The sequence below is a fragment of the Panthera uncia genome (genome assembly GCF_023721935.1).
Source record: "Panthera uncia isolate 11264 chromosome B2 unlocalized genomic scaffold, Puncia_PCG_1.0 HiC_scaffold_25, whole genome shotgun sequence".
In the NCBI taxonomy this organism is placed as follows: Eukaryota; Metazoa; Chordata; class Mammalia; order Carnivora; family Felidae; genus Panthera; species Panthera uncia.
This window is the reverse complement of record NW_026057581.1, coordinates 24,310,033-24,324,646: the sequence shown is the minus strand read 5'-3', so window position 1 is coordinate 24,324,646 and position 14,614 is coordinate 24,310,033. Positions and strand designations below refer to the sequence as shown.

The following is a 14,614-nucleotide window of genomic DNA, read 5'->3' as shown; positions in this document are numbered from 1 at the left end:
TGACTTTGAAAGTGAACGATGAAAGAGCCACTGTGTCCAGGTGCAGTGCAGGCTTGCCTCGTTTCATCTGTTAAGGGAGGCTGGTTAAATCCCTGGTTGTAGTCCAAAAATATCCTGGCAGTTAGCATCTTACATTAAAATTTATAAACCACGAAAGACCTTTTCTTAAAGAAAAGTTAATTCAGACTGGATAGCCTGGAAAAAAAAAGCATTTAAAAGGGGTAGTCATCAGAAGTGGTTATATGGAAAACTAGAGGTAAGTAATGCTTTTTACCCCTCTAAAACATACTAAAAATATAGCAATAGTAATTTCAGAAGGAAGGGAAATGGCACCAAGTATAATTTCATTTCTAAGAAGTCCCAGGAATGAGCCCTAGAACTGCCAGAATTAACTTTTAGGGGTGACAAAATAATGGTAGGGATATTAGCAGGAAATCAGACTTGTCAAATGGATGGAAACAGGCTACCCTCTGGTATCTCCACTCAAGCCAGCTAAGAGGTTCTACTCTAAGATCTTGGTTAGGCAGGTCTGGAAGGGCACTCAGCCTTTCCCCTCCAACTCTTTCTGCTATGCCTCCTTCTTTAATTCACCTTTATTGACCACCTCCTGTGTACTGCCCTGCTCTATGTATGCTTGCTCACCCTACAGGTGCAAACTGAAAAGCACCACACGCTCAAAGAGACCTTCATGAATTACCTACAGATTAGGTAAAATCCCCCATCTGTGCTTCTCTCCACCCTCAGCACTCTTTTTAATGGCCTGACTTCCCTGTGAGATTGTGGGAGTGGAGGGGAGACTTTCTTTTACTCACCATATAGCTACACTCTCCATCACCCGCCCAACACCCACCCATTGGGGTGCCCAGTGAAGACTGGCAAAATGAATAAACTCCAAGCTCTGTGATTCCAGTTTCATAGGCCTATTTTATCTGTTTTCATTCCAAAAGGACTTGGAGATTCAGCTCCTGAGTTTGAGTTTTAAGGGGGATTGGTAAAGTAGAGAAAGTGACAGCAAGGGGAGGGTAATCATAACAATACATGGCCATGACATGGTCCCTTCTACGTGGTAGTGAGCTTGTCAACAGGGAATCTGACCCATGGCCTGTGGGTGACTCCATCTCTGCATAAACCCAAGTGAGGGGAGAGAAAGCCCTAAACAACAGCCCCCTGCAGGTTCATCCAGCAAGAGGTCAGCCTGGACCAGCCTGCTGGCTCCACTTGGAGAATTACAGTCCCCAAGCACCATGCATGAATTTCCCAATCTTGTTTTCTTCCTGATTCATATAATCAGACATTTCAACCCCAACTAAATGATCAGCTTCTACAGTAACAGTAACAACATTAACATTAGCTACCACTTAGTGAGTACTCACATATCAGGCATAGTGCTAAGTGTTTCATACACAGTCCCTACATATTCTGCATAGCAGCCAGCATGAGAGCAATATTATTAACCCCATATTTCAAATACCTACTCAGCAAGCTACAGGAATTGATAGAGGTCCAACAGCTAATCATGATGGGTACTGTAAATCCCATTTCTTTGGCCTCCTCTATAGATCCTAGCAGGTATCTGGGCACTTGGGAAGCATTTCATAAATCTTTTCCAGTTGGCCTGAGCAGAACGGTACATTTCCTTACATTTCTGGTGACAGTAGTTCCCACGTGGGCCCACACACAGCCAGAATCCGTCTGAGCTGGACTCTGGTCTTGACAGAGTTTATTGGACAGCTCCACAGTGACCCTAGGAATGCTGTTCTGTGCCAGGCCATGTGGAGTGAACCCTGAAGCTGCTGGAGCCTTGGGAAGAGGTGGAATCAACATTCTGGGAGGTGGGTGGAACCTTTATTGCTAATGCCTTAAAACTGAAAATCTAGAGGGTTTTGCAGGAATGGCCAAAGGGACTGCACTGGTGCTTTATTTCTGCTGAGAGTGACCTCACACTGAAGAAGGTTTGAGCTTCACTCCACCTGACCTTGGCTGTTCCTCCCAAACATTCTTTCACATGCAACCTTCCTTGACCCTCTGTCCCCAACTGCTCTCTTGATCTATTTGTGGATATGTTTAGGGCTAATAACCCTGGGGTTGAATTTCATTCAGTGTCTCAAGTACATTCAAAGAAGGCTTGCTTTATTATAATTATTTAGACAGGGACAGGTCCCTCTACCAGCTTGCACATCATGCAAAACGATTCTCAATTCTTCTTTAAACCTTTTATTATATCTTTCTTCTTTTCACATTATTTTTAATCTGTTCATTTTATCCTGAATGAATCCTCTTTTGCTACCTTAACTACCTATTGCATCTTCTACCAAACTGTGAAGAAGCCAGACTTCTCTCTTCTCTCACTGGATATGAGAGAACCAAATTTTTAATCCTACAAAACATTTTTTATCTTAGTCTTGATGTGACTAATATAAAGACATAAGAGTTATGGTGGAATGGTAATACATATGTAAATTATATATATATATATTTTCCATGAATTCATAATCCCCAGAGACCAAGATACCTGAGAGACTTAACAAGCAACAGAGGGGTCAAGAAACTCAATAATATCAGCTGACATTTATGTAACATTGATTCAGAGCAAAAATCAACTGTATGTATAATTTCCAGCTTATTCTATGGAAATGGAAACTCAAGTGGTCACAACACTAACTTAAGAGGTAGGGATGATGAGTACTCAAGCTAGATATTTCTTTTTTTATTTCATCTTTAGATAGAGTGAGCATGAGTTGGGGGGAGGGGCAGAAGAAGAGAGAGAGAGAATCTTAAGCAGGCTCCACACTCAGCATGGAGCCCAATGCAGGGCTCAATCCCACAACCCTGGGATCATGACCAGAGTGAAAATCAAGAGTCAGATGTTCAACCCACTGAGCCACCCAGGCATCTCTAGATATTTCAAAGTTTAATATTTTTTTATGGTCTAACCAACCCGCAGCAATGACACAACATCACCTTCTTTGTTGCCACTTGGCATTTCCTGATATAAACAAATTTAGGAATTGAAGAAGGGAAGTGAGCTGGATATTAATCAAATGGCTTCCCTAGAACAGTGCTAACCACACTTCTTACAAGAATCCCCTGGAGGGTTATTAGAAACACAGAGTCCCAAGCTCCACTCATGGAGATTCTGGCCCAATAGTTTTAGGGGGGCTAGGCATTTGTCCATTCACCAAGAATCCTAGGTGATTCCCAGGTGATTCCCATCTTCAAAAGAGTTAGAGAAATGCTGCCTTCAAACAGTGGTTGTCATCCCAGATAAACAAATATCAGAGAGTTACATAACGTGCTCAGAGTCAAGGTCACTTATCTAACGTGAGTGGCAAAGTCCAGATGGACCGACAAACTCCAGATACCAATGACCTTTTCACTTGACCCTGAGAGCTTCTGAACCGTAAGCTATCCTAAAACTGGCAACAGCAGAAGGGGATGGATCCAGTCACTCCACACCACACGTGCTCATGGTTACGTGCTAGAAAGCACCTGCAGAAGTAACTCAGTTATCAGATAGATTCTCACGGATTAGTCCTTTACTCAGCACATATGTGGCTTTCAATTATACTGCCTGCTGCTGTGCAGACAAGAGCAGACTAAGGAATTTCCATGACGCAGAGTCTCATCAGAGGGCTACAACCTCTCAAATGGGCAAGGAACTTGATGTCCACACCCGTCTCTGAGAGGACCAATGTGACCTTCACAGGGAAGGCAGACCATGCCTGGCACTTCACATGCTCTCTCACCCAGCTAATCTCACTGGACAGAGTGCAAGTTTTGTGTTTTGTCTGCCTGGGAAATCAAATGGAAAGAACTATTATTAGACATATTTATTTTATCAAGGAAAATATGCTCTTAAGATGTTCAGGAAAGGATATTGCCTGGTTCTCAAGAAACAGCCGGAGAGACCCCTTGGAGGATACACACATATACACATGTGTCCTGAATAGATATGCATGTATGCATATGTAACATACATATCTGCTACCTAGGTAAACATATACTCATAAGTGCAATAGTAAATGTTTATTTCAGCAATTTTTTACAGTAAACTTTAATTAACCCTTCATTTTTCAATTGCAGGAGGTAACAAATATTCTAGTGCTTCTCAAACTTTGATGTGTATGTGCATGTGCATCCAGAGACCTTAGTAAAATGGAGATTCCTATTCAATAGGTGCAAGTTGGCCCTAACAGTCTGCATCCTAACAAGTTCTCTGGAGATGCTGATGAGTCATGGATCACATTTTAGGTAGTAAGATTCTGGTTTGTGGTGAATGACTATCTTCATCATACATAAAATAGCACAACTGTCAAAGGTTAGAATATATAAAATAAATGAAAACAATAAAAATAAAAACTATATTCACGGTCGCCTAGGTGGCTCAGTCGGTTAAGTCAGGTCATAATCTCACGGTTCATGGGTTTGAGCCCTGAGTCTGGCTCTGTGCTGACAGTTCAGAGCATGGAGCCTGCTTTGGTTTCTGTGTCTCCCTCTCTCACTTCCCCTCCTCTATTCTTGCTCTGTCTCTCTCTGCCTCTCAAAAATAAATAAACGTTAAAAAATATTTTTTAATTTATTTTAAAAACTATATTCAAATTAACTTTTTTGGATAATTAATTCCAAAATGGGCTTCAGAATCTATGAAATGTCCCTTGGATATAATTATACACAATTTTCACCCAATTTTATTAGACCAATTTCAGAGTACAAGTTGATAGACACTTGCAACTTGAGAGAAAGAGGTGGCAGATAGCCTTCTTCTCCAGAAGGAGGCAGCAAGCACCAGAACTCCTGGTATTCTCTTATCTCAGACATTCTTATCTGTGGGTAATGAAGAATGCTGCAGTACATCAGATCATGCTGACCTCTCAAAATTGGTTCTGCCAGTCTAGAAATGATTAAAATTCCATTCAAACACATCCTCTTAGATCTTTTTGAGAAAATGTCCAACACCAATATTATTCCAAATATTCTCCAATTTGGAGGTTGACTCTACTCACTACTTTGTTTAAATATTTGAAATAAGGATATTAATAATTATCTTCACTTCTAAGGCTTAAAATATGAAATTGTTCCTAAAAATGTGTTGGTAATAACTAGAGCACAAATGAAAATGGACGTGCATCGCACAGTTGCTATGAAGGATACAAAGAAATCTAAGGAATGATCCCCACAGGCAAGGAGCCCCAGCTTTTTTACAAGCAGAGGCCCAACCTATGAAATAATTATTGCCAGAAAAGACACCAAAAATATCCACACAAATGGCACAGGTTGTGATGTAGTCAGTGCATACTCAGTGGGGGTGGGGAGGAGGCAAGATGTCAGATAAGAATCAATTGTGGGAGGATTTGAATTTAACCTTGAAGGGCACGAAGGATTTCAAAAGGCATAGAAGAGAAAGAATGAGGCAAGGTGTGGTGAAAATAAAGAAGTGGGAACAGATATTAAATATGGAGGCCACATCTCTGTGCCAGGCACCAAACCATTTGCTAACAGATTAGCTAATTTAATCCTCCCAATTACTCTGCAAGGTTGGCATTCTGACCCATTTTGATGAACCAAGGACAGAGATTCAGGTTAAATAACTAAGGTCACACAGCTGGTAAGGGGTCCCACAGGGATTTGAATTGGGGTCTATTTGATACCAGAGTCAATAATGAATCGTCTCTAAACCAGTATTCCCCAAGGTACATCTTAGGGCACCCTAAAACATGAACGTGAGTCAGGAAACAGAAGAGTTCAGTGGTCAGATCAATTTTGAAAGCTCTTAGGATAAATTAGAATGCTAATATTTCAGATATGACCTAACATTTATTGAATGCGTCCCATGTGCCTGGTTAAAATGGTTTTGTTGTTTTAACAAGGGACTGCTCAGAGCCTTTAATACTGTAGGTGCATCGAGAATTTCCAACATTATGTGTTGGGGAATAATACTAATAAGCCCACAGAAGATGATATGATCGTGCAAACACAGCATTAAAATAGAATGATTGGAAATAGATTGATAGGCTTCAATTAGAAGTCATTACCTTCTGGTGCACAAGATTAAGAGTTAGATATTGTTCCTGGTGACTTTCCATTCTTCCCTTTATCCCCCCAATAACTTCACTGTAATATACAGCTCTGTTTGTAAACTGTGTGGCCTTCTGAGCTTGGGACCAGGGATGGTCTCAGGGTTGAAGACTGGACAGGTGGAGAATGCAGCTTGTCCTGTGGTATCGGACAGCTAGGTAAGACAGTTATAGTAACTCACCATTTGAAGTATCAAGAGACAAGGGTGCTGGACAGCACACCAGTAGAGTCTCTCCTGCCCCTTTTGTCATAGGGGTGATAGTACTTGTTGTAATTTGAGAGTTTGTAAATCTTTGTAAATTGTATCTGTGTCAGGCTTGACGGAGTCACACATTGCCTGTCTCCTGTGGCATACTGAGTAACGTGTCCAATCAAATAAATGGGCTTTGTCTTCTCTCATGTCCTAGTAAGCCCATGTTACTAAATCCTTCTGTGTGTCAAATACAGTTGACCCTAGAACAATGTGGGGTTGGGGCTGCTGATGCCCTGACAACTGAAAATCAACATATAACTTTTAACTCTACAAAAAAATTAACTACCAATATACTACAGCTGACCAGAAGCCTTACCAATAATATAAACAGCCAATTAACACATATTTGTATATTATGTACTATATTCTTACAATAAAGTAAGCTAATTTAGTTTATGATTTTCCAACCTTACTATATGTTTGAAAGAATAATACTTCCAATGTATTCTCTCTCCCAGCTTCCACTGTGTTCATGAACCAACGCCTGACAATGGCTGACTGCAGCCACGAGACAGTTTCTTCTGATCATAGGATCAGAAGGATTAGCCTCAAGTGCTGTTAACGTCACTGCACTGCCGCAGTGACTTTTGCAACTTCTCTCCACTGGAGGCCACTGTTACATCACAGTTCCAGAAAAAAAGCCTGACTCATGCAAAAGAAAGTGGATAGTTTTTTATCCATCAAGTCTGACTGTGTTTGCCTAAATAGAACAAACAAGCAAAACAGTCATCAAATGTGAACTATATTTCAGATAATGTGAGGATAATACAAACTGCCCTTAGAAAATTCATCAGAGACCATTTGTTTTCAAATGATTCATGTTTAATTTTTTAAAAATTAATTCCAGTTAAATTGTCTATAAATATAATTTTCCTTTTCATATTATTGGGAAATCCACGGGATATCATGGTATATAGTTGCATAACTTTGGGCAAGTACCTGACGTCATTAAGCCTCAATTTACTTTTCTCTAAAACAGAGGTAACAATTATACTAAATCCATTGGACCATTGAGATTTAACTGAGATGCTCTATGACAAGTGCTTAACACAGTGCCTGGGACACAATAAACATAACATAAATGGTAGCACTCATTATTATTATCCATACAGCCAAACAGGGTAGTGCCTACAAGCCTTAAATGAGTCCTTATTTATTTGTAAACAGCTTAGAACAGGGTCTGGCACACATGTAAGGGCCACTTACATGCTTGTTAAATAAAATAAGTAAGTAAATAAATAGACCCAAGTTAAAGTATAAATCCTAAATTGGCAAATGCAAACACAGCCTTAAGAATGGAGAAACTAGGGGCGCCTGGGTGGCTTGGTCTGTTAAGCATCCGGTTTCAACTCAGGTCATGATTTTGCAGTGCATGAGTTCAAGCCCCACATCGGGCTCTGTGCTGACAGCTCAGAGCCTGGATCCTGCCTTGGATTCTGTGCCTCCCTCTATCTCTGCCTCTCCCCCACTCGCACTCCTCAAAAATAAATAGACATTTAAAAATATTTTTAAAAAGAATGGAGAAACTTACCTATGTTATCATATTAATTCAACATACCTATTCTAGAAGGTTGGGAAGAAAGTAAGACCTAACACAGGTCACTATTCATGTTTATTTTCCAAATAGCTAGAGATTTCCAAGTGGTCTAAGGAAGATCCTAACATTTCTAATATGTGGAGTTCAGACTGAACAGAAAAGAGCCCTTTGCAACCTAAATGCATATCTTATGAATGATCTTGTTTCATCAGTTTCTGCCTCTTTTTGATACCATCAACCATCAGTAAGTGAAACTATGTGTGTCTATGAGTTTCAGGTATCTGCCCTCCAAACCAGAATCATATCCTGCAACGATTTGGGGACAGTCCCCACAGAATCAACAGGGTGTCTTCATGCAGTAGAAACTCAGCGATTCTTTATTGAGTAAAGTAAAACAGTATATACGCACGAAGATCTAAATGACTTTGATACAGGCTGATTAAATACATTTACATTCCTGTTTCATCAAGTACATTTTTAAGGAAGACTGGCTCTTTCCAAAACAAAACAAAAAATTCAAGTGTCTGGTGGTGAAAAATGCTATGATTACTAGGACACTTTGGTGCCACTGCCTTATTTTGTGCTGAGGTGCTAGCAGTTTTACCCACCACAGCCTTTTCATCATCAGTGCAAATGTCAATGCAGTGAAAAAGGCACAAATATTCAAATTATTATGAAAATAGTTTTGAACTTGCAGACCTCTGAAAGAGTCTTAGGGACCCTAGGGAGGCCCAGGAATTTCACTTTGAGAACTGCTGGCCTAGTGGATGATGTTCCAGTGAAAGACAATGCCAAACAGTGTAGATTTATCATGTGTTCCCCCTTGCCTGTTCCATCCCCTTGCTTCTCTTCCTTGGGCACCGTGGCTTCTAGGACCTTCTTTAGGGGAGAGGCTGGAATGGGGGGATGAGCACTTTCTGAAGCCACACCTGCAACATTTTCCAAAGCCCTCTCCAGAGAACTGAAGGGACTTGAGTGATTTAGGGACATGCAAAGGCCTCTGGCAGAGTCTAGGAGACTCAGAAACTCCAAATAAAATATTCAGCTCTTATTTCCTCCTCTCTTCTTGTGTCTAAGGGAGCTCAAAATCCCTTTCAGAATCTGGAACCATCCTGTAGACCAAATATATGCTAGAGACAAAGATATCCAACCCGGAAGTGGGCCCCAAGAATGACAGATGCTCTGGAATTGAGAAGACAGCAACTCTTGCCAGAAGTTGCTTATTATGGCCCACATATAAGAACTCTGCAGTTAAAAATTCCAGTGGTATACCTGCAGGCTGGCACTCCAAAAACAGCAGAGCAAAACTCAACTTAGAATTGAATGGCTGGATGTGGGAAATACTATTATAACACTTGTATATTGCACAGAAGGTAGAGTCATTTTTTTTTAATTTTTTTTTACATTTATTTATTTTTGAGAGACAGAGTGAGACAGAGCATGAGCAGAGGAGGGGCTGAGAGAGGAGACACAGAATCTGAAGTAGGCTCCAGGCTCTGAACAAGCATTCAGCACAAAGCCCGATGTGGGGCTTAAACTCACAAACCATGAGATCATGACCTGAGCCGAAGTTGGATGCTTAGCTGACTGAGCCACCCAGGCGCCCCAAGGTAGAGTCATTTCTTAAGGACACAAGAAAAAAACACTTAGAAATTAAAATCTTGTCTCTATAATTCATCTTGGTACTCACCCCTCACCCCAATTAGGTTCAGATAAGCCCTAAACCTTATATAAAGTGGAACAACAGGAAAAGTTTACAACCCTGTTCACTGCTTACACTTAGAATGCCCAATTCTAGAAGCTAGAGGTCTAGTAGACAAATCAGAGGTTGGGCTCACACACCACTCATTCTAGCTTGCTCACTGCCTTGTTTTAGAATTTCCTGACACCTGGCCACTGACAGGAGCATTAAACCTGCTCTGTCACAACCTGAATCTTCTTTATTATTATTATTATTATTATTATTATTATTTTCACATTTATTCCTTTTTGAGAGACAGAGCATGAGCGGGAGTGGGGCAGAGAGAGGGAGACACAGAATCCAAAGCAGGCTCCAGGCTCTGAGCTGTCAGCACAAAGCCCTACATGGGGCTCAAACCCACGAACCCTGAAATCATGACCTGAGCCAAAGTCCAATGCTTAACTGAGCCTCCTAGGTGCCCCACAACCCGAGTCTTCTAACTGGGCTCCTTGCTGCTCAGATTCCTGGCTCCTGAGCTGAAGCTTTGGGAGAATTGTTCATAGAGGGAGAGCCTGAGGCACTGGAAAATTAAGAAGCAGGATGCTCCTGCCTAGAAAGAGGTGGCGCCAAGACAAGATGCCAGCAGGCCTGGCTGATGGCCAGCCATCCTTCGAGGCAGGCCTGCAGGACTCAACACGCTGCCTTGCTCTGGGCCGGCTGACCCGGGTAGCTGCTGTGCTGTGTCCACGTTGGAAATGGCCAACAGGGAACCTTAGCAGCAACCATGCAAAGTGCTGCCCACCCTCTCTGAAAAACTGGCTCAAATAAAACAAAATGTGTAAAGAGCAGCATGGAAAACACAGTTGGAAGGTAATTCTGGTTTTAAGAAAGAATTGGCCCTCCACGTACTGAATCTTGGTCAAGTCCATTTTACCTCTCTTAGACTTTGAGTCCCCCCTTCAAAGAAGGATTTGGATGAGCTGACTGCCGAGATCCCTTAAGAACTATGTTTCTAGGTCCCGAATCTTTGAGACACTGACTCCATACTAGAGCACAGGTCTTTAGTGTCCCGTTCATTATGGAAATACCACAATAACCTGCACTCATTAGAACCCTCAAGTAGGCAGAACCAGGATTGTGCTGGTATCCAAATGAGCATGAATCACGTCCACGCAATCAATGGACTAGCAAATCAGACACTTTTCCTGAAGTCAAAGTTGTAAGTGAGGTTGAAGCATTGTGTGGGATGTCCCCTGAGAACCAACAATCACCTACGTGCGTGCAACTGAAAGTGCTAGGATTTTAGTCACCCCATGTGACAGCTCTTGACCAGTGGGGATGGCCCAGTGCATCAATGCTCCCCACGCCCCAGTCCTACTGGTGGGCAGCTCTGAGGTCATCCAGCCCGTCAGTGGTCAGCTTGTCAATGTGAACTTGTTAGGTCTTCTTTCCTTATCTATTTCACACTCTCCAGGCCCCTACACTTAGTTGCTGAAGTCAATTCCAAAAATAAACCATCTATCTACATGCTCTTGTCTTAGCTCTGCTTTCTGATGGGATCTCAAGACTGACAATGTGGAGAACATGGGTCCAAGCACAGAAAAAATGCTACGTAAACTTTACCTATTACCAATCCTCTGTGTATCCACTATCTAGAGGAAAGACTTTGGATTTCTCTTCTCTCCATGCTGTCCACTCATTACCAGTTTCCCTGGTCTTTGTTATTGTTACTGCATGCTGGGCAGAAAATGAGAAATAGAGTAGAAAGTACAAAGTGGCACAGGGCAAAGATGTGGAAATAGCTTCTTGAGTCCAGGTGTCCAGAGACTGACTTGGGATCATGTCATTGCTAGGGATTTGGGGTGATTTAAGGTTGTAAACAAACCATTTTTTAAAGTTTATCTGTGTGCATTATTGTATATCTGAATATCTAAACCATAATTTCACTCTAAAATTTTTGCTAAACATTTTAAATGATTTGATATTGTGAACATATTAATTGATAGGGGTTAAAGTAGTATGTAGATATGGCAAAACCCATGAAGGTGTATGTGAAAAACTGAAGTCCAGGAAACACTAATAGATAAATATGTTTTTTACAACTATAGTGTTTTAGATAAATGGATAAGGACATATTCTGATCAATTATATTTAGGAATTTCTCTATCAATATGTTACGCATTTTCTTACTTAGGAACACAGACTTGATTTGCAATATTTATATTTTTTACTATATTGCTATAACTTTTAGAGAAAATAAGATTTTTTTCTCATATTACACCAAATAACATAAAACTATCATAATTTTAATTATTCTGAGAACCTGAAATGACACAAACAATATGAATCATCTGTGTGTTTGGTCCAGGACACCCAGAATTTTACATGGGCAAGTATCTGTACCTAATGTGTTGGAAAAAAAACTTTCAACTGTTTTATGTTCTGAATGGAGACAGAGTACATTAACATCACAAATAGGATTCTCTGATGCCCCTATAAAAGGCAGTTCCTAGAACTTCTGTGTTTGTAGAAATTTCTAAGACAATAGGTTGTCCACATTTCTAAATAACCATTAGCAATGCAGAAAAAAAGTAAGAGGATATATTATAAAATCTGACTTAAAAGACATTTTCTTTACAGTTCAAAAGTTACAAAAACTTTGAAATACATACCCATAACACTCCCAATTAGCCCATATATCTTATTGACCTTGTCATTGGGAAATACTACAAGGGCTACTTTCTCAGAGCTTGGGTGAATAACTCATTCTTTTCCATATTGAAGATGAAAGCCCTCATGGTATTTCCCATAGGAATCTGTTAAGCAGCCAAAAATGAGTAATGCTTGGACAACAGTGACCAAGTCTGAAAACGCAAACCTAACAGTGCTATTAGGTCAGAACTAAAGAGACTTATAATGTTTTATGATGTCTTACTTAAAAAAAAAAAAAGTCTATTCCTGTCTATCCATATTTCTCCCAACTCTTTTACCTTGTCCTCGACTAAGATAGATCAGATAATAAACCATTCCAAGGTTTGGCAATTCCTCTGAAAGTGAACTTAATGGTCCCCAAAATACTTACTGTGTCAGGGTCCCACGGAAAAAGGCTCAGGGCCATTATGAAAGCCTGACACCTGGTGCTCTGCATCGTCCAACCCCACAGGGTACTGAGTTGGTGGTTTCTTATTGAATAAATAAATATAAAGAAGGCATTTGCATACAGGTATACGGATATATTGCCCAACTCCCCTGGAGACATTTTTTTTTAACTATAAATCATGCGTTCTTAATGAGGGAGTAAAAATTGGTTGTTTAGGTAGGGTGAAAAAAAACCTTATTCTTTTTATATATAAAACAGGTTGACCTATAATATGTAAACAGGTAACAGTGTACCTGTGTGGTTCAGATTTCATGGGAAGGGTTCCACCAGGGGGAGAAAAGTCTGAAATCTCTGCAAAAGGAGTAGATGGTAATGAAACAAAGCTGAGAGATGCCACTATAAGTCCCCTTCCTATGATTCAGGCTGGTTTCTACATTATCTTCCAAACTGTTTTACACTGAATTGAAAATAACGTATCTTATGCTAATTGACAGAAGAATTACATCCGTGGAAAAAGCTGTTTCCCCAGATACAGATACCCTCTCTTGGGAAGTGCTAAAATCCTTAGAATCTGAATTATTTCTCTTCTTTCAGAATTGTACTATTCTCCTGGCTGAATTCCATTCCTGGAATAGCTGCGGCATCACGTGAAAGGCATTATCGGGCAACAGTTCAAAAGAAAGAGCATATAGACTGTGCTAGCTAGCTCTCCCAGGGGAGGTGGTCACTCTTCAGATGCTGGTTTTGCCATAGACATGATGAGGGGGATGGAAGTTTTGCTTTTGTGTTATTTTATTTTCGTTATTAAGTCATATAATAGTAGGGTAATGAAGAGATGTTGACATTATTCAGCTCTCAAAATAAAAATAGATCACCAACTTTAATATGCGCCAGGAACGGCTGCTTTGAGGTTCCCCGAAAGTTGGGGCAAGTGTTTGGAATGTTGAAATGTGCCACATGCCACTATTATTATCCCAACCCCTCCTAAGGCAGTAGTAGTCTCAGGCAAGGATTAAGACGGGACATGCATTCCGTCTCCTCTGGCAAGCACCACTCCCTGGTTGGAAATAGAACAGTAAATAGAACAGCAAAATGAATCTGTCGTAGTTAAAAGTGATGTTACTACCTGTGAGTCCTCAAGAGCAGGAGACTGTCTGTGACCTCCCCGTGTCATCATGGACCGGAACACACGCCAGAGTAGGGAAGATGAAATAAGGCACACACTACCTACAATCCAGATGTCTTTTCTTCTAAGTGCTAAGTCCATTCTCTGGGAGCAGCTATAGAAGTCACTTGGCTTATATGTTCCTTCCCTCCCCTGATCTAGCATAAGCACGTTTCCAAGCACATGCTTATTACATGCTCTGTTCTGAGGAGTAGGCGTTGCCGAATTGCAGAAGGTTCTTGCAGGGTCCTGCGATATGTGTTTCCAGTTACGTGATCAACAGATAATCTGCCTCTTTAAAAGGAAAAATATGATGACCTGTGTGACAGATCTGAAACAGGTGCAGGGGCAGAGAGAGACCCGCTGGTGACAGTTGACACCAACTCGAATTCTCTTGTCCCCAGTTCAAGAACGATTAGCACCACAGAAACTGGCATCTGCCTTGATGGCTGGGCCACTGCCAAGGAGCTTTCTCCTGCCCTTACGGGCGAGGAGCAAAGAGATGGGGGTGGGGAAATGCAACCTTAAAAATCACAAAACCTCCACCCTCAGCTATGTTATTTTGATATCTAAATAATTCATTATGAACACTAATGATGGTACAATTTCACAGTGGTTAGTCAGGAAATGCCACCTGCTATTTAGCACACCAACTGCAATCAAAATAGGGAGATCCACACTTTGCTCCCACCCACTCTATCCTATTCACATCCTGTCAATAAACATTTTATTTTGTTTGCTCTTTGGAGCATTTGCACCAGGCATTTAAACATTCTGCCTCTGCTAGGGTTATCCTTATTTTC

The 14,614-nt window shown here is 40.9% G+C and overlaps 1 protein-coding gene across 1 annotated transcript in view; it reads right to left on the bottom strand.

The window, feature by feature from the left end:
• Positions 1-14,614, bottom strand: part of MYLK4 (myosin light chain kinase family member 4) — a 75,117-nt gene that overhangs the window by 56,765 nt on the left and 3,738 nt on the right. Inside the window, exon 2 of the mRNA XM_049654943.1 lies at positions 13,773-14,069. Within this exon, the coding sequence (XP_049510900.1) occupies positions 13,773-14,069 (297 nt within the window). The remainder of the gene's footprint in view (positions 1-13,772; positions 14,070-14,614) is intronic.